Here is a 20,674-nt window from a genome sequence, read left to right as displayed (position 1 = left end):
CCTTCTGAACCAACACCAACCAGAAGACAGCTAAGACCACGTATAGAGGGAAAGGTTGTTAAGCCTTCCACTTAAAAATTAAAAATAGAAAATGAAACTTATGAATCAAATATTTGCAATTAAGAAAACAAAATGAAATGTATTAAGTTGAATTTAGACCTGAATTTATGATGAAATCTCTATTGAACTCCATGAATAATTGTTTTGTTAATTGTTAAATATATCATAATGTTAAACATGTATCAATGCAAATGTATATATTTTATTGAGTGTTATGACAAAGCTAAGGAGAGGCATGTTAGGTATTCGATACCTTGTTAAGTATTATTGTAAAAGTGTCACCTGGTCACATTGATCTTGTGCCCTTTAGCTACACATTTTGAATTGTAACACATTCTGGAAATATACGCGGCCTGATACACAACAGAAAATATATTCGAGTTTTAGTAAAGTAATTTTTAACATGAATATTTACAAATTAAAAATATTTATAACAATTATTTCATTTCAATTCCTATTAGAAAACGGACTAAGCGAGTTATCGATGTTCCCAATACAGATTTCTCACTTGCTATATGAGCACATAATGGAACCCGACTACTTGCATTTTATATGTAACACCATAACCGCAACTAATGTATGGATATATAGCAGTATTATTCTTTTTACTGTATGTTTCTATTGGATGTTTTTTGTACCATTTAATTGGACTAAGGTATTTATATACATTTGTTTTCCATTAATTCCATTCATATTTGAAGTATGTGAATTAAGCTTTACCCTGACGTATTCTGGTTGAGCTGCATGCACAAGTCGTTGCTAGCTCTCTCACATGTCATGGAATTTAATTAATTGTTAATATATATATAATATATTAGTATACTTGTATATAATATGTAAGCATTCACCAATTTTTGTTAATTATACTCTGTACATGAAATATACAGAGTATATTAGGTTTGCGGGAGCTGAAAATGTAACAGGCAGAAGGAGGCGTGGCAGACCCCACAAAGTATATATATTCTTGATCAGCATGACGAGACGATTCGATCTAGCCCTGTCCGTCTGTCCGTATGAACACCTGGATCTCAGAGACTATAAGAGGTAGACACACCAAATATCGCACAAAGATGTGTTATATGTGTACGCTGTGCAAGTTTGTTTTATTTTTTTGATTCCTGCCCCCCCCCCCTCCACTTCCCCCTATGGGGATTTTCCCGATTTTCCATTCGTATAATCGCCTATATCTCGGAGACTGTAAGACCTAGGGACACCAAATTTTAGTCCAAGATGCCTTATGAAATTGTGAATTTTGGAATTTCCCTCTCTCCCCCCTCTCCCCCACAAATCGTAACTCCCGTAATTCTTGGAATTTCGAACTAGCTTTTTACTGGCAGATGTCGCATTTAGGTATCGTCTTCTTCTTCAATACAGACCAGTTGGGAATGACCAAATTAATTGTCACAGAGCCCATAAAATCGGATTATAATCTATGGATAACTATTGTTATCCATATTGAATTTTAATGAGATAAAGTTAAAACAGGCTGATAAGGTTTTGGCGCTTTTAGCTGTTAACAAATCTGTCAATATTAACGATTGCAAAGTCTCTGTAGATCCACAGAATATCTTCAATATGAACTAAGTCCGTATCCGACATCATTATTTGATAGTAATGGCATGAGAAAAACCACGAAAGCGGCATTGTATGATAATGTGATACCTGTCCATATCGATGTTGATGAAAATAACGTAACATACATACATTATCGATGGTATATCGCGGCATATGGGGCAAAGACAATACTTTGACCGTTATTTTAGATAAATACATTAAATATTTACAAAAAATTTATGGCTCCAGAATTGTTGTTGTATTTGACGGATCTCAGATTATAGTAAAAATATTAAAGCAATGGAACAACTAATAAAAACTGCTTTATTTTCAAAAGCATATTAAGATTATTTTGACCTAACAATGATTGCAAAATTTAGCCAAGAAAAGTTTTTATCAAATCGATGCAACAAAAAAAAATTATTGATATGCTTATTGAGAAATTTAAAACTGTTATTATCACAACAAAACAACCCAGATATGATGCCGATGTCCTCATCATCGAAACAACTATTGCCTTCTGCGCTGTTTAGAAAGGGGGCAAAAATTGTTACTAGAACATGTTGGAAGTATTTCAACAATAAAACTGCCCCGTACAAACATTATTTGAGAATGGGTGCGCATCTTGTTTGAATTATATAATGCTTCAAAATCTGAGGACAATATTGATCATTTCCATTACACGCAATTCGTCAAGTTAACAGAACTACAATTATCAACAATTGCACCAACAAGTGCAACCGCTCATCAACATATAAATCCTGTCTTAGATATTCTGTTTATTGCATTCAAACTTCGATGTATCGATATCGATAATACGGGTGGATTCAGCTATCCAAAGTTTTACTCTGGGAAATTGAGATGGGCATTGTCATTAGGGATGTAAGTCGAAGGAAAAACATCGATGTTGATGTATATTGATGTCTCTTTATAAAAAATCGATGCATGGTCGATGCATCGCAAAAAACATCGATGTTTTAAAAGAATAACTTTAAAAGAAAAAAAGCTAATATTAAGGAGAAAACCAACACAGATTTTTAAAATGAAAAATGTTTATATATCAATAGAGAGACTCTCATATTATTTTACTTAATGTTGGTAATCAAAAAAGTACTCGTAACTTAAAAAAATACAGTTTTAAAAACAAAGACGCGTTTTAGTTACGCCTTTTAAGCATATTAAGTCTGACACAGAGAACTGCAACGAGTACTACATTTTCGGTCATACTCGAGTATTTACCCATACTCGGTATGATTATTTCATTTGGGTATAGTGACAAGTAATGACTGGTTGCAAACGAGCCCTCAACGAACACTCAGTTCGAATCACAACTGCAAAGACTCAGAATGAGCGGCGGTGACCGAAACTTTATGCTGCGTGCAAGAAATGATCGAACGTCGTATTTACAATCATGACAGAAATGACCAATGATATCGGCGGGTGCACGTGCACTTGCATTTTCTATTGTTTTTTTTTGGCTATTAGTTCAATAGTAACTTCGTATACAAGGATGTATATGTATATAAATTAATGAATTCAACAAAACTATTGGCGAAAAAAAAAACCTTCCTTTTTATTAAAATTAAAAAAGCTATGTTATTTTAATTTATATTAATTTGTTTATTTCAAGATGTGTTCCTTTTTTAAGAAATAAAATCGTGCTAAATATCATAATACTTATAAAAAAAAAATGTATACATCATATGTTTTCTTTTCATTCTGTACCTCTTTATTTAAAATATGTACATACATATATACATGTTTGCGCATAATTGCAAACAACACATGCACGCACAAATACATAAATATGTACATAAATGCATATTTTATACGGTCATACTCGGGTAAAACCCGCGCAATTCTCGAGAAATACTCGGGTAAAACCTGCGCAATACTCGAGTAATACCCGAGTATAACGCATTCTGCAAAGTCTGGTTTGTTTCGATCAGGACCCAGTCATCTTGAACGAAGTGACCGAGCCTGAACTGTTTGAAAGCGAACCAATCAAGACCGGTGCTTGTTCGTAAAAATAGAAAGATTGCTCATGCATGTTCGATCATAAGCAGCCAAGCAAAGATCTGATTTGATTGAATTTTCAGCAAAGGTGGTTGAACACACTCAAACATACTCGTTGCAGTTCTCTGGTCTGACATTATATATGAAAAAATGGAGATCAAATGCTTAACAATCTAAAATGTATACTACAAAATACACATTTTAATGAAAACAACAAATAATTTTTAATAAAAATATACCTTCTTCGGTAAACCACACAAAGAAATGCGACCGCCCAACAAATGTTGGCCCGATGTTTGGACAAACATCGATGGATCGACGATGCATTGTTATCCAAAAACCATTGGAAAACATCGATGCATCGTAGTAAAATTATCGTCGATGCTCGATACATCGATGTTTTTTTACATCCCTAATTGTCAGTGCTTTTTGATCGTGGCTCATCGCTGCACGGCATTGACACGAGTGCCGTGTTTCATATTCCGAGCTCATGCGTGATCATATTGACTCAATAAGGCGCGAAAAGACCCAAATTTGAATTTAAAATTAGGATATACTTGTACTCTTATAAGTATTCCCCTTTTTTGCACGTGATTGTTTACCAGTTTGGCCGAATGCGACGATTCTAATTCTTTCCATACCTACGACCGGCAACTTTAAATGTTTTGCTAAACGTTCCGTCACGTAGGTGCATTTGCTCCCATTATCCATTATAATACGGGACAACACCTTTATTTCACCACTTATAAGAACCGCCTTGGCTGTTTGTAAATAAATCTCATTGTTTACGCTCTGCACCATTGTACTGAGTGTCGCTGTCTCTGTGTGTTGTTCTTGTGCACCGCCTTGTTCCTGATTTGCCTTGCCATCGCACATAGCTGTAATGTGCCGCCCGCTACAAATTGAACATTTTAAATGCTGATTTTTACAAAATCTTGCCGTATGAGTTGGCTTAGCGCACCTGAAACAGCTTCCCTTACTACGCAATATCTTTTCTCGCAACTCAATGCCTACTGTGTGAGCGCTTTGTGCGAGAGCTCCTCTCGTTTGCGTACTCTATGATATTCTATGCGCATGCCAACTGGAATTGATTTTAGAAGAAGTGAACTAACCATAATCTCATATTGAGACGTGGAAACTCCGAGTGCCTTTAATGTTCTGATTGTTGCCTGCGTTTCATTATATAGTTGGCGCAGACCCTTTACGTCATTGTTTGCCTGGACGACCTTCACACTCAACAATTTTTGCACATACCTCTCAATTATTTTCTCTGTGCTTCCATACTCTTCGAGTAGCAGCTCGACGGCATCTTTGTAGCATGTTTCGGACGGAATAAATCCTTCAAGAACTGCGGCTGCTTCACCTGTTAGAGCATCATTTAAATAATTAAATTTTGCGACTGCATCCAACGATCTATTTTCATGCACTGCTATTTTAAACTGCTCCCAAAAGGGTATCCAATTTTCGAAAGATCCGTTGAATTTCTTTAGCTCGATTGGCTTTAATTTAGTGAAGCTCTTATAACTGTTGTTGCCTTCCATTTGTCGCTCATTTTCAAGGCCTCTCTCATTGTGAGTGGAAATGGCCTGACGAGCCGATATCGCCATCCTTGGCCACCTTGTGGTACTTGTCGATATTATTACACAACTTGGTTAGTTGTGTTCTGCATGTCGATCTACAAGCGGGATCCATCTTTTTGATTATATATTTAATCAACGCCTTGAGTAACTGAAACACGCCCATGAGTTATTTCGTCTCGATTATATATGTCTAATCAACCTCATTAATTTTAGAATAACGACAGACACTGTGTTCCCGGGTTTCAGCACCATGTAAAAAATATTATATTGTTTTATGCCCGGAACTCAAATAAGAGCGACTGTATGCTGCGTGTGTTCCTTTATTACTAGCTTTATATGTACAATGGATATTTGTATTGGTTATTATTCGTGCGTATGAGTATAAGAGTTAGGTTTACAAAATATAACGTTTGAGATGAAACGATTAGTGCTTGTGTAGCTTATTTTATGGTATTTTGTTAGTAAATTTTCACAGTTATAATCAATAGTGGCCTGCAGGATGAGGCCGACCGACTATACCCCTATGGAGATTTAAGCACCTGGCAATTTCCTGGCTCTACCTGACCATTACAAGGTGTGTTCCAAAGAAAACAGGACTTTTAAAAAAAATCAAAATCAATTTATTTTATTCAAAATAGTCTCCTTCTGCTTCAATACAGCTTTTTGCACGATCCAAAAGCATGTCGAACATGCATGTTTTACCTCGTTGGCCGGTATGGCCGCCAGTATGCCGGTGCAAGCCTTTTGAATGGCCTCTACGTCTGCTTAACGCATTCCTTTCATGGGCAAATGCATTTTTCCGAAAAGGTAGAAGTCGCACGGTGCCATATCAGGTGAATACGGCGAGTGGTTAATGGTTAAAATGTGATTTGTGGTCAAATAATCGGTCACAAGCGTCGATCGATGAGAGCAATTTTTGGTTGCCAGTCAATTTGTGCGGAACAAACCGTGCACACACCTTTCGTAAGCCCAAATGTTCTGTCAAAATGCGATAAATCGATGTTTTGGAAATGTTCAATTCCATTTCCATCAATTTCAATGATGATTTCGGCTGATTTTTGATGAATTCACGCACAGCTTCGATGGAATTTTCGGGGATCACGAATTTTGATTGGCCCACATGTTGATCGTCATTTATGTCCTCACGACCAGTTTGAAAACGTTGAAACCACTCGTGCACTCTGCTACGGGATAGGCAATCATCGCCATCCTTGTTCCATCCATTGAAACGTTTCGGTAAAAGTTTTACCAATTTTAAAACAAAATTTAATGTTGGCTCTTTGTTCGAAGTTCATTTTTGCACCGATAACACAAACATTCTGACACTTCAAACGCAATAACTTCACTTCCAATCGATGAAATGTCATGAAATCAGTCAGTCACTGGTCAATCGATAAAGATAGCAGATTCTAACGGACCAGTCGACATATAGTTAGCGCCACCAGGGGCGCTAGTTTCAAAAAGTCCTGTTTACTTTGGAAAGCATCTTGTAGACGTGCTGTGTAAGGGAGGCGCATTCACCACTCCTACACCGTAATTGTTCAATAGCAGAGACCTAATGGTCTCTGACTTGAATGCAAGCTCATTATCGCAATACACCTGTTTAGCCGAAGGGAAAACATTCATTAAGACCAGCAGAGGTGGTCTTGAGAAAAAGATAAAAGCAACATCAACAACAGCCGCGGGCAGCTTTGGGCAGCGCTTTAGCAGCAAATATAATTATGGCTATAGCTTCTTGTTAAATCGGTCTATCATAGTGAAACTTGGCATACGGACACATAATGACTAACTGGGGGTATTTGCAAAAATTTAGTTTGAAATTCAAAGAATTACGGGAGTTAGAGAAAATCGCGATTTGCATGGGAGAGGGGGAGGGAGGGAAATTTAAAAAAACACATTTTCTGCGTAATTACATGAGGCATCTTGGACTTTAAATCTGATATCTCTAGGTCTTATAGTCTCCGAGATATAGGCGATTATACGAACGGCGTTACGGAAAACCCCCCATAGGGGGGAAAAATCAAAAAAATAAAACAAACTCGTATAGCGTACACACATAAGGCATCTTTGTGCAAAATTTGGTGTCTCTAGCTCTTATAGTCTCTGAGATCCAGGTGTTCATACGGACGGACAGACAGACAGACAGGGCTAGATCGGCTCGTCTTGTCATGCTGATCAAGAATATATATACTTTGTGGGGTCTGCCACGCCTCCTTCTGCCTGTTACATTTTTCAGCTCCCGCAAACCTAATATACTCTTGTACATTTCATGTACAGAGTATAAAAATATGTGTCGCACCCAAACATGGATAACTTGCATTTTTCAGCGATGTTGTTGCACCCATGAATGAAATGGACGAAGAAAGGGGACTCAACAGGGACGGCGCCTTTAAGGCGTTTGTACGGTCTGATGTAATTTTTTGCCGAGCCCGTGTCGATTAAAAATTTCATATCTATATATCCCCGGTGTTCTCCGCCGAATGAACGGCAGCAGGGACCTTCCTCTAAAAAAATTAGCGCTATCACTGTCATAGTCCAGGCTGTGTTCGTCATGCCGCTCGTTCAACGCCTCTTGTGCCGCGTCCGCATACCCTGTGCCTTCAGCCTTGGCTGCTTGGATGTGGTTCACTCTTTGTAGCACGGTCAGACCCGTCAGGGTGTTTATTTCCCTGACCTTGGTTGATGTTAAACCTAGCTGAGCCCTGGGAATACGGAAAGCTTGTGAGCTGCCTAAACTTAGAAGAAGAAGGATCGACCTCCATGGGTACCGGGGCATTATCGGCCCCAGTTCTATTCTGGGCTCTATCTGTAGGTTGGCCGCTCTGTTTCCTGAAATGAGGATTCTTGCCCAGGCCACCCTGAGAGAACTGCTTTTTTTCTTGTTGCTGCTGTTGCTGGCGCCCTTGTGGGCGCATCTCTGGACGAACTCTCTCTTCCTGCCCCCTAGCAAAGCTTGTCGCGAAGGCATATCTCTCATGATTATCCTGAACTTCCTGGGCCAGCGCCAGTGCTGTGGATGCGGCGCAAACAACACGTCGGTCAGACTGCGTTTCAATCCAGAAATAAATACACGAAGTGCGTCACTACTGAATTTTTCGCACATACCCGCTGCCAGATTATCGTCATAAGACATATGGGCCTCGTGAGCTTTTTTTCCACCTCATCATAGTACTGCAAAAAGGACATGCCACCCTGCCTAAGCGTACCCATTTCCTGTTCAATCACATGGATAGGCCGCTTGTCGCTATACGTAAAGTCCTTCCTCGATATGATGGCTTCAAAGTTCAACGGTGTGTTAAATGAGGCGAGAGCCACGTCTGCCGGGCCTCTAACCTTACTCATAATAATCACGGTGGCCTGGTAGTGACGTGAGCTTCCGTCATATTTTTTGAAAATTTTATAGGCAGCATGGGCGACCTGCCTCCAGGACAGGTAAGCGTCTTAAGTCCCATGGAACTCGACGATTTGGCATTTTACCAAATCCACTCCATCCCACCTACAATCTCAACTTCTCTGTAAACTTTCACTTCTGGCACTGAGAGCTGTGTATTCCTTAACCTATTTGATACCTGCTCAATGTGATGCTCAAGCTCCTGCCTCAGCGTAGCTTCCCTATTTTCGGATTCCTGAGCGTGTGCTGTGAGCGTGCTGTGCACTGTGACCGAGTCTGTTTTTGCACCAGGCGCAGTCGGAATAACACCACCTGATACCTGCAATATATCAAAATTCCCCACCAAACTCACTAAAATGCTGTCGTCACTATCGTAGTGTTAGTGCGCGTCTACGTCGGAGTCACAGTGTCATTACTCATTCGAATTCAAACCCAATTTGAAACCGAACAACGCCAATGAGCCAATGAGACCCTTGATTTTCAATACTAATTTTCTTTATTTAAAATAATCTTAATAAATCTTCGTACCACTCAAAAATAGGCACTCTTTTCCTTACTTCAACAAATTTAAATTTTGTGTACGCTTATTAAAACTTTCTTAAAATCTTTCTCTTCTCACTTTACAAATCACTTACATGATTATATTGTTGCCTTAGTAGTAGAAGCATGATGAACTCCAATGCCGCCGTCAAAATCAGAGATTTTTGAATATTGTATAGTTTTTGTTGTTAGCAGCCTGATGAATTCCAACGCCGCCGTCACAACCAGAGATTTTTGAATATTGGATAGTTTTTGTTCTTGATATTTCTTATTCTTGTTTAAACCGATTTCACGAATACGAGATTATATGCTCTTGACACTTTTTTGCCTTTTTTTTGTCACTGCTTATCTCGTTCGTATCTTAATCGCGATACTAACAATTTATTTAGGTTCTTTATGTTGGGCGCCAATTAGTGCATTTATGAATGCAACTTTGGTTTGCCTTTGCAATAAACTTGCAAATCAAAGACGAGTTAACGAAAAGGGAATTTGTACGAACGGTACGTCGCGCTTTTATTGTTTCCAGATTTAGACTAAAGAATACAATTTTACATTATAATAAGCTAAGCTTGCAGCGTAGCCGTCGCTGCTGCAGAGCCGCTGCCGCAGAGTCGCCGACGCCGTCGCCGTCGCCGTCGCCGCTCCCACGAAAGTGCAGCGTTAGCACCTTGGCTTTCCCAAAACGGTGGGTCAGCAATTGCCAATAGTCAGTGGTTAACTTACATATATGTATTTTATTGTTGAAAAAAGCAAGGGATTTGGAGCGCATATCAAAAATATAACAATTTTAATGTTAGCTACATTTGCATAAAATCTCTATATATATAAAACAGTTTGTCCTGACTGACTGATTGGTAATCAACGTACAGCCCAAACGGTAAAAGCTAGGAAGCTGAAAAATCTACAGTTTTCATCTGATTAACTTCAAACTTAGTTTGTATACTCTCAGAACAATTCCAAGAAAAACTGTATACTTGGTTTTTTGATATTTTTTGGGGCCTAAAATATGGGAGTTTTCCTGTAAGAAAATGTTGGAGCACAAAAGCAAACTGCGTCAACAGCCCACAGCCCAAACGGTAAAAGCTAGGATGCTGAAATTTGGGCTCAAGTATCCTATCATGGTGTAGATGCGCACTAAGAAGGGATTTTGGAAAATTCGAGCTCCAAAGGGGGAAAGTAGCTCCAAAGTTTGTTTGAAAAATCCGCATTTTTTAGCCGATCGACATAAAACTTGGTTTCTGAAATCAATAAAAGAATACAAAGATCGATCAAATTTTTTTTTTATTCTCTTACTTTTTTTAATTTCTATAATTATTGTAAACATATGTACAGAGTATTTCAAAGTCGGGACACCCGCCTTTAGCTATTTTACTTGTTTATATACATACGTGTACATACTTTAAAATTATTGAAATCTAGATAAATAATACCAGCGACGAAAAAATAAAGAGGCGTGCAAACGGAGAGAAAAATATGTAATTTGTCTAAAGTGTGCTGCTCTCAGTTTGTAAATCAATTTATAGTATCAAGTCTAGTTATTTTCTAAAAAGAATTCGTATGCTTCTCAGTTGAACAGAATGTTTTTACAAGCTAACATGGATTGGATCCGTATCTGGGGTCGGGGCAGTTATCAAAAGAAAGTTCTGGCAGATAAAGAAATCTCAAATTATTTTGTTTCGACAGTTCAGAACTGAAACTGCATTTTCTGAACTGTCAGCTGCTACGGCCATGGTTGCCCCTCTAGAAAAAACTTCACAATATGAAGTCGACTACACATTTATTATTAATGCAACTTTTTACCTTAAAATGGAACTGAGTTGAATTTGTTGAAGTTTTTTTATTAATCATATGCATTTATTATTATTTAAATGCATCGTGCATTATTTAATCAAAATTTTAATTTTCTGGTCCCCCCTTTGGAAAAAGCTGCGTACGACCTTGACGCCCTTTTAAATCATAAATTAAATTTTAAAAATTAAAAGTAACGGCAACTGCAAGTCATTGGCAAGCTCTTATTCTTTCGTTCACATTTTTTGATCATCCATGCCTTTTAATTGCAAAGGCAAAATGACAAAAGTTTATAGTTACCGTCGCTAGGTAACGACTGACTAAGCGACTGTAAAATAGAGCCCGAATAACGGAGCTATGCATATTCTGCTTAGCATTATGGGCAGATATATCTATGTATGTACATATGTATATGATTTGTTCTAATTGATCTCAATAAATTATAATATGTTATTGTTTAGATATTCTGTTTATTTCATTCAAACTTCGATGTATCGATATCGATAGTATCGGTGGATTCAACCTTCGAAAGTTTTACTCTAGCAAATTGATATGGGAGTTGTCAGTGCGTTTTGATCGTGGCTTATCGCTGCACGGCGTTGACACGAGTGCCGTGTTTCATATTCCGAGTTCATGCGTGATCGTATTGACTCAGTAAGGCGCGAAAAGACACAAATTTCATTTAAAATTAGGATATACTGTTATAAGTATTCCCCTTTTTTGCACGTAGTCTATCTTAAAACGTTGCGTTATGACTGACTGATTGTTTGGTGACCAACGCACAGTCCATACGATAAAATCTAGGAAGCTGAAATTTGGATTCAAGTATCCTTTCATAGTATCCTCCACAGTGTAGGTGCGCAATAAGAAAGGCTTTTGGAAAATTCTAGCTCCAAAGGGGGCAAAACGAGCTTTAAAAAATATTAGTTATAGTGGTCATGTTCGTTTAACGAAATAGTTTGGCAAAAACAAAAATGTAACGGACTACTGAACAATTTTTTGTGAAGAACAGAAAATGTCCATTTAAATACCTTAAATGCCTTCCTACTGGTAACTTATAAGGTGAAAACATATGGGTAGGTTATGCACACACAAAATAAATACAATTGGTATCTTTATATTGAGCCGGGTTAACACGGGCAATACCTGCTAGTTTACTATATATGATATTCTTCTTTCGACGTTCTCTAAAGTTTTTTAAAGAGTTCATTTTCCAAATAGCAAATATAGTACAATAAGTACTTGTACTATTTATGGTTATACTTACATATGTACATACATGTGTAGATATCTTCGTTACTCACCGGGCGGACTGCCAGTCCTGACTTAACTGTGTGCTTCCTCAGCAGTTGTACGCTCGGTCGAGTTATACCCGAAAAGTCCGACGATGGACATTTAATTTTGAATTATAATTCGAGACGTCCCGCCAAAATTGGAGCGTTCGGCAACGCTGATATGTACATACATTTAAATTTTTCATGCAGGCGTTATCCGCCTATATACAGGGTGCGCCAACTTTTATGTTGGTATGTATGCCCTGTACATACATACATATATAAGTAATTTTTTAATTCAACACTAATTTGTGTCTTCAATTCCAAATATGATTGTTGTCAATGTAAAAGGGGTGTTTCTGCTTTTGTAAATCGCATGAATACACTCACAAAATAGGCTTATCGGTAAATGACTCTTAGATTTGTTCAGAATACATTTGTAGCGATGTTAGCTAACACTAAAACGGTAAGTCGCTGTAAATATGCGATCAGCTGAGATGCTAGAAATGGGCATGTGTCGGATACTCTATGTGCTAGAGCATCAAAACTATCTATAGTTGAATCCGTCGTTACTATCAATAATTCCATCGAAGTTTGAATGCAATTAACAGAAAATTTAAATAATAACATCTTATAATTTATTGAGATCAATTAGAACAAATCATATACAAACATACATATGTACATATGTACATCTGCCCGCACCGCGGAGCAGAATATGCGTAGGTCCGCTTTCGGTTTCTGCTTTACAATCGCTTACGCAGTCGTTTCCTAGCGACGGTAACTGTAAACTTTTGGCATTTTGCTTTGAAATTAACAGGCGTAAATTATCAAAAGGAAAGAAGAAGCGCGAGCCAATGACTTGCAGTTGTTGTTGTTTTTCGTTTTAAAAATTTGACTTAAAACCATAGAACATTATTTATTACAATAAAACAGCAGTGCTCGATTGTCCAATGTATACATACATACATTCATACGAATGTACATACATGTACGTACACAGGCATACATACATACATACATATGTTTGTACATATGCTTGCATGTTTCTCTTTACTTTTTCAACCGTACGTAGAGAACCACACGCATAGACACGAACTGTTGCTTGTTCTGTGTGTGAGTGTGTGTATATGATGTCCCCAACTATTTGATATTTGCGTTCTTTGTAATTTGTTGTTGCTGCATAAAGTTACTAATGGAAACCCTAATGCCAAATGTACTAAACAAAGAAAAAATTACTTTTAAAAATGTTAAATAATTTTTAATTAATTAACATTTCTTGCTCTGTCAGTGCAAGACGAATGAACATACATACATACATAGATGTGTACATGTACATAGATGTGTACATATGTATGTGTGTACATTCACACATTAGTGCCTCACATTTTGCTTTGACTATTTCAATCGTTTGCACGCAACTACATAAACAGCTGCCTGTATGTGTGTGTGTGTGCATGTACTTAGTTGTCCCCAACTGTTTGATATTTTGTGTTGTTTGTTCTGCCTGCATTTGTAAAATGCATATTTTGAAAATCCTTGAACGCAAAGTTGTAGATTTAGTTACGTAGATTACTGTCCTCAAATTTGAAATCGATCGGAAAAAATGTATAACACAAACTTTACATTTGAAAAGGTGAATAAATATTAAAACCTCAATAATTCAAGCTCCACCACAAAATCCGAGTATGCAGTTTTGTTTGTAATCTTTTATAGATTATACAAAACAAATTTAAAGTTGATCGGTGCAGAAATGCAGAATTTTCGAACAAAGTTTGGAGCCCGTTTTCCCCCCTTTGGAGCTTGAATTTTCCAAAATCCCTTCCCTTCCCTTGTATTTGTATATACTTGAAGTTAATCAGATGAAAATTGGAGATTTTTCATACAAACGTTGGAGCCTGTTTTCCCCGTTTGGAGCTCGAATTTTCCATAATCCCTTCTTTGTGGGCACATACACTATGATTGACTGACTGATTGGTGATCAACGCACAGCCCAAACGGTAAAAGATAGGAAGCTGAAATTTGGACTTTCATAGTGTAGGCTAGCGATAAGAAGGGATTTTTGAAAATTTGAGCTCCAAAGGGGAGAAATCGAGCTCCAAAATTTGTATGAAAAATCTACAATTTACATCTGATTAACTTCAAACTTAGTTTGTATACTCCCAGAAAAATTCCAAAGAAACTGCATACTTGGTTTTTGAAATTTTTCTTGGGGCCTGAAATTTGGGAGTTTTCCTGCAAAAAAAATGTTGGAGCACAAAAGGAAACCGCGTCAACAGCCCACAGCCCAAAAGGTAAAAGCTAGGAAGCTGATATTTGGGCTCAAGTATCCTATCATAGTGTAGGTGCGCACTAAGTAGGGATTTTGGAAAATTCGAGCTCCAAAGGGGGGAAACGAGCTCCAAAGTTTGTTTGAAAAATCCTCATTTTTCAACCGATTGACTTAAAACTTGGTTTCTAAAATCAATAAAAGAATACAAATAAAGTTGCATACTTGGTTTATTAAATATTTTCTTGCAGACTGAATAATTGGGGCTTTTTGGGGCACAGGAGGAAACCGCGTCAACAGCCCACAGCCCAAACGGTAAGAGCTAGGAAGCTGAAATTTGGGGTTAAGTATCCTATCATAATGTAGGTGCGCACTAAAAGGGATTATGGAAAATTTGAGCTCCAGAGGGGGGAAAACGAAGTTTGTTTGAAAAATCTTCAGTTTTCCACCAATCAACTTTAACTTTGATTTTTATAATCTATCAAAGAATACAATCAAAACTGCATACTCGGATTTTCGAAATTTGTGGTGTAGCTTGAATTATTGTGGTTTTAATATTTATTCACCTTTTCAAATGAAAAGTTTGTGTTATAAATTTTTTCCGATCGATTTCAAATTTGGGGACTGTAACCTACGTAACTAAATCTACAACTTTGCGTTCAAGGATTTTCAAAATATGCATTTTACAAATGCAGGCAGAACAAACAACACAAAATATCAAACAGTTGGGGACAACTAAGTACATGCACACACACACACATACAGGCAGCTGTTTATGTAGTTGCGGGCAAACGATTGAAATAGCCAAAGCAAAATGTGAGGCACTAATGTGTGAATGTACACACATACATATGTACACATCTATGTACATGTACACATCTATGTATGTATGTATGTTCATTCGTCTTGCACTGACAGAGCAAGAAATGTTAATTAATTAAAAATTATTTAACATTTTTAAAAGTAATTTTTTCTTTGTTTAGTACATTTGGCATTAGGGTTTCCATTAGTAACTTTATGCAGCAACAACAAATTACAAAGAACGCAAATATCAAATAGTTGGGGACATCATATACACACACTCACACACAGAACAAGCAACAGTTCGTGTCTATGCGTGTGGTTCTCTACGTACGGTTGAAAAAGTAAAGAGAAACATGCATGCATATGTACAAACATATGTATGTATGTATGTATGCCTGTGTACGTATATATATAGAATGTATGTACATTCGTAGGTATGTATGTATGTATACATTGGACAATCGAGCACTGTTGTTTGATTGTAGAAAATAATGTTCTATGGTCTTAAGTCAAATTTTTAAAACGAAAAACAACAACTGCAAGTCATTGGCTCGCGCTTCTTCTTTCGTTTTGATAATTTACGCCTGTTAATTTCAAAGGCAAAATGCCAAAAGTTTTTTTGATCTCAATAAATTATAAGGTGTTATTATTTAATTTTTCTGTTAATTGCATTCAAACTTCGATGGAATTATTGATTGTATCGAAGGATTCAACTATCGATAGATTTGATGCTCTAGCACATAGAGCATCCGACACATGCCCATCTCTAGCATCTCAGCTGATCGCATATTTACAGCGACTTACCGTTTTAGTGTTAGCTAACACCGCTACAAATGTATTCTGAACAAATCTAAGTCATTTACCGATAAGCCTATTTTGTAAGTGTATTCATGCGATTTACAAAAGCAGAAACACACATTTTACATTCACAACAATCATCATATAAATCAAAATTAAATGTCCCGCGTCGAAGTTTTCGGGGATAACTCGACCGTGCGTACAACGTGCTGAGAAAGCACACAGTTAAGTCAGGACTGGCAGTCCGCCCGGTGCGTAACGAAGATATGTACATATGTATGTATGTACGTATAACCATACATAGTACTTATTGTACTATATTTGCTATTTGGTTGGGTAGTACATGGTCCAGTGGAAGTGGGCTCAAGAGAGAAAAATTTCGTCTGCTGTCAGATGGACGATCAAAATCTTCAACAAATGATCAAGTGCCAATTTAGTCTGGAAAACTTCGGTGTGTGCGTATCAAGCATTGATAAATCGCAGTCCGTAGAAAATCAACTGGCAGTAAAAATGACTGAATCATCAATAATTCGCAACAAAAACCAATACATCGTCAACTTACCTTGGAAAAACGATAAGGTAAAACTCCCAGATAGCAAGGCAATGGCCATACAGCGTCTGAGGTGCCTGGAACGCAAACTACTACGAGACAAGAGAACAGCGGAGGCATATAAAAAAGAAATCCTGAAATTATTGCAAACGGGCTACGCAAGTGAGCTGCAAGACAAGGAAGTTCTAAAGTCCCCAAAGCTATGGTTTCTACCACACTTCGCAGTTTGCAACCCAAGCAAACCAGGGAAACTACTACTCGTATCCGACGCGGCTGCTGAGTGTAACAGTACGTCGCTAAATAGAAATTTGCTGACCGGCCCAGACTGGACAACATCAATAGTTGGCATATTAATGAGATTTCGGCTACATAAAATTGCATTTGTGGCAGATATCCGCGAAATGTTCAACCAGGTTCGCATTGCTTATAACGATGCACCAGCTCAGTGTTTCGTATGGAGAAACCTAAATACAAATACCGAACCAATGGTATACCAGATGAAAGCCATGTCATCACCATTCTTGGCACAATTTGTAAAAAATTACAACGCCAAAAAATACGCAAATGAATACCCAGACGCAGTCAAATCTATTATAGAAAATCACTATGTGGATGATTATTTGGATACAAAATCATCAATCGAGGAAGCAAACAGCATTATAAAAGCTATAAGGTATATTCATGCAAAAGCTGGCTTCGAACTTCGACAATTTCTTGCTCATAGCGAGCAGGTGATGAACCAAATTCCATTGGAACTTCGTTCTGGCAGCGCCGTCGCAATGTTTGGCGACAAAATTGATCTTCAAGGAAAGATTCTTGGGGTTCTATGGGACGCAAGTGGGCGAACTGGTTTTACTGAAGGACAACACGCCTCGAGGAGAATGGCCATTGGGCTATGTGCAGAAGGTTTTCCCTGGCGAAGACGGAATAGTGCTTGTGGTGGAGCTAAAAACGGCTAGAAACACCTATCGTCGTCAAGTGAGCCGCTTGTGCAAAATTGGAGTTCAACGCTGCGACAGAGAAGATCGTGCCGAGACTCAGCACTAGGGGCCGGAATATGTCGCTGCGAAAACTAGTATTAAATATGCATACACTTTCGTTGTTATTCTTTTTTCTGCACAATTTAAATTATGCTTACTTTATTTGCATCAATTGTTTCTTTGGTAGGCGAAATGAGACCAAAACTGGAAAGAGACAAACCAGTGGCAGTTAGCGTACGCACATTGTAATTATGTGTGAGTAGGCGGCTGCTGCACTGGGGGAACTGGGATAGGTATCTGACGTTAATGTGAGTGAGGCGTGTAGACTAATCGGTTGTGCTTTACTATTTTGGTGCGTGTAATGAAGGGCATCAGGATTGATGCCGCAAAACAGATTACTCGAATTAGATGGAAGGAAAAGAGCGTGAGAAAGAGGGGTATCGGGAAAATAACGAATGAAAATCTTATGCGCAACACAATTGCCAGGAGTTGCCTTTAGTTGTCAACGCAACATTTACATACATTTTATTCAGCGTGTGTGTTCCTTTGTTTTATTTCTATATTCTATTGTATTTGTCCGCCTCCGATTCGGTTCGACCTGAATATACCTTTTGCAATATGTTAGTGACCAGTTTAAACAATAAGTTCGTGTCAACACGTAGGGCAGCTCGAGGTCTATAAGGAGACGGCTGGTTGAGTTTACTTGAAAGGTGACACTTTCGAGCATAAAATATTCGCGTTTAGCAAATTGCTTATACTCAACCTGAGCGTCAATGAACCGCAACTGTTTCAGTGACATGTTCGAACAACCAGCAAATGCTCGCGTAGAACGAATTGCGGCTCGGCGCCATTTCTTCACCATACAGTCGCGACACACTTCAGTGACCTGTTCGATCGGCCTCGTTTGCAACGAAGCTTGATCGTGTCCAGCGTGTTGGATTCAACTTCCTGGGATTGTGACGTCCAGCAGTAGCACATTTTTGGCATATACACGCACATACCACATAAATATTTTTTAAGTATTCCGTTGCATATTGCCGCAATGCAATTTATAAACATATTAGCGTTCTGCCCCTGCTTCGCACGGGTATTTTAAACAAATCTTACAAATTATACATTTTATAACACACACACACTTAACACATATACACCCTTCTTTATGCTATGAGTTACTAAGAAGGAGGGAAATTTATTTTGGATATTATTATTTTAATGATTTTTTGTTCGTTTTTAGATTTCTTTTGTTATTCTTTATCAGGTCAGAGGTTCTCTGTAAAAGATATTTGATGTTTTATTTTGTGGTAGCAAAGTACAAGTAAATTGATTTTCTGGAGTTCCGACCCGTGATAGGTCAACATACAGTAAAACATTGCTTTCGTATGTCGATCCCTACTAATTCAAAGGCTTGGCCTTGGGACTACCGGAAATTGAAGCGATATAAATGATCAAATGGGATCATTGGTTTCCTCGTTATATGAGCTAGTTGACCAGTTACTGGGCCGTTGATTATAGTTGCTACACTTAAATTGTCCTGAAATTCCTTAATAATTCCTTAATTTCTTCATCTTCGGGAGGTTTTGTTCGGGGGAAAAAAAAAACGAGTGCGCCAGTTACCAATACCCATTGGTAATAGTTATCGATAGTTGACTTTTGGACGTATATTGTTTTAAATAAAACGCTCTATTTAGTTTAAATTTAGTCAAAGACTATTTTATTCAGCTATTTTTCTATGCTTTTAGTTTACTGTTGCAGCTGGTCTTACACGTACTCCACATCAGACTGAATAATCGTTCCCTTTCTTTTGTTACAAGCAATCTCTATTTCGTTTTAGTCGCGTTTTGGGTGTACGGTCAAAACAGGGTAGTCGAGCCTTCCGATCAAATACAGGGGGTGTTTTCTATCAGGAACCAATGACGGTGCGGTTTCCACGTTAGTCTCCTGTCGAAGGTGATGCCCAGGTATTTGGAAGTGGCTTCTACTGGGATTGTAATGTCGTTAAGGCTAACTGGAGTGCAGTTGACGCGGTGGATGGAGAAGGTGGGGGCGGTGGACCTTTTGCCGTTGTCAGAGATATTCCACTTCTTGTGCTGCGAGTTAAGCAGGTGGAGTTGCTCTTGCATTACCTGGGAGTCTGCGATAATGTCTACGATAATGAAAACCGTTTCTGCCATAATGTGGGGGCTCAGTAGCACCGGGAGGTCGGCAGTGTAAGCATTGTACATTAACGGACCGAGGGCGCTTCCTTGGGGGACACCAGCGCGAACATCTTTAAGTCCGGCGAACAATCGGCCCTACAGGAATGACTTCAGGAACTTGAAATTGGCTGGGGCAGGTTGGTTTTAAGCTTAAGGAGGTGTCCAGGGTGCCAGACCCGATCGAAGGCTTGCTTGATGTCCAGCATGGCAATATTTCTTGTTTTCAAAGGCGTCCAAGATATATTGAACCACTCGATGGTATTGCTCTGGGGTCCCGTGGCAGCGCCTCAATCCAAACTGGTGATCGGGGATCAGACCAGCCTCGTCCATTACCGGCAATACTCTATTCAAAAATACTCTTTCTAGTATTTTGGAGAGTACTGGCAGTAAGCTGATCGGACGATAGGAGGCAAGATTAGCTACAGGTTTACCAGGCTTAGGTATCATAATAATGATGGAAAGTGCCCCATTTGCAAGCATTTGTTGGATATCAACGTTATGAGCTACTTGCTTGTAGGTAGTAGAATTTTTAATGCGATTGCATTGATGCCATCATAGCCTGGTGCCTTGTTGGTATACATTGCAGCTATTAGCTCGACGGTCTCCTCTTCCGTGACCTGGAGAATCGGCTCAGAGTCTTTGAAAGGTTTGGCAGGAGTCTGGCCGTTTCCGTTGAGTCATAGGGAGAGCATTTGAAAAAGTCAAACCCCAATTCAAGCTCCAACACAAGTTTCGAAAAACCGAGTATTCAGTTTTTTTTTGCATTGTTTTATAGATTATAATAACCACATTTGATTTGTGGAAAAATGCGGATTTTTCAAACAAACTTTGGGGGTCGTTTTCCCCAATTGGAGCTCGAATTTACCAAAAATAAT

At 38.3% G+C, this 20,674-nt stretch overlaps 1 protein-coding gene across 2 annotated transcripts in view; it reads left to right on the top strand.

Annotated features, from left to right (window-relative positions):
• The first annotated feature begins 266 nt into the window (after positions 1–266).
• The window catches only part of LOC115628087 (cholesterol 7-desaturase), a 41,831-nt gene continuing 21,423 nt past the window's right edge, over positions 267–20,674 (top strand). The window contains exons 1-2 of one of the 2 annotated variants that reach the window (XM_030524064.1): positions 267–451; positions 522–715. In XM_030524064.1, coding sequence (XP_030379924.1) covers positions 545–715 — 171 coding nt within the window. In that variant the 5' untranslated portion in view covers positions 267–451; positions 522–544. The remainder of the gene's footprint in view (positions 452–521; positions 716–20,674) is intronic. The other variant, XM_030524065.1, reaches the window with a different exon arrangement.

This window comes from Scaptodrosophila lebanonensis, unplaced genomic scaffold (assembly GCF_003285725.1).
Source record: "Scaptodrosophila lebanonensis strain 11010-0011.00,11010-0021.00 unplaced genomic scaffold, SlebRS2 tig00000101-arrow-pilon, whole genome shotgun sequence".
NCBI lineage: Eukaryota > Metazoa > Arthropoda > Insecta > Diptera > Drosophilidae > Scaptodrosophila > Scaptodrosophila lebanonensis.
The sequence above is the reverse complement of the archived record's forward strand: the minus strand, read 5'-3'. Positions and strand labels throughout refer to the sequence as shown.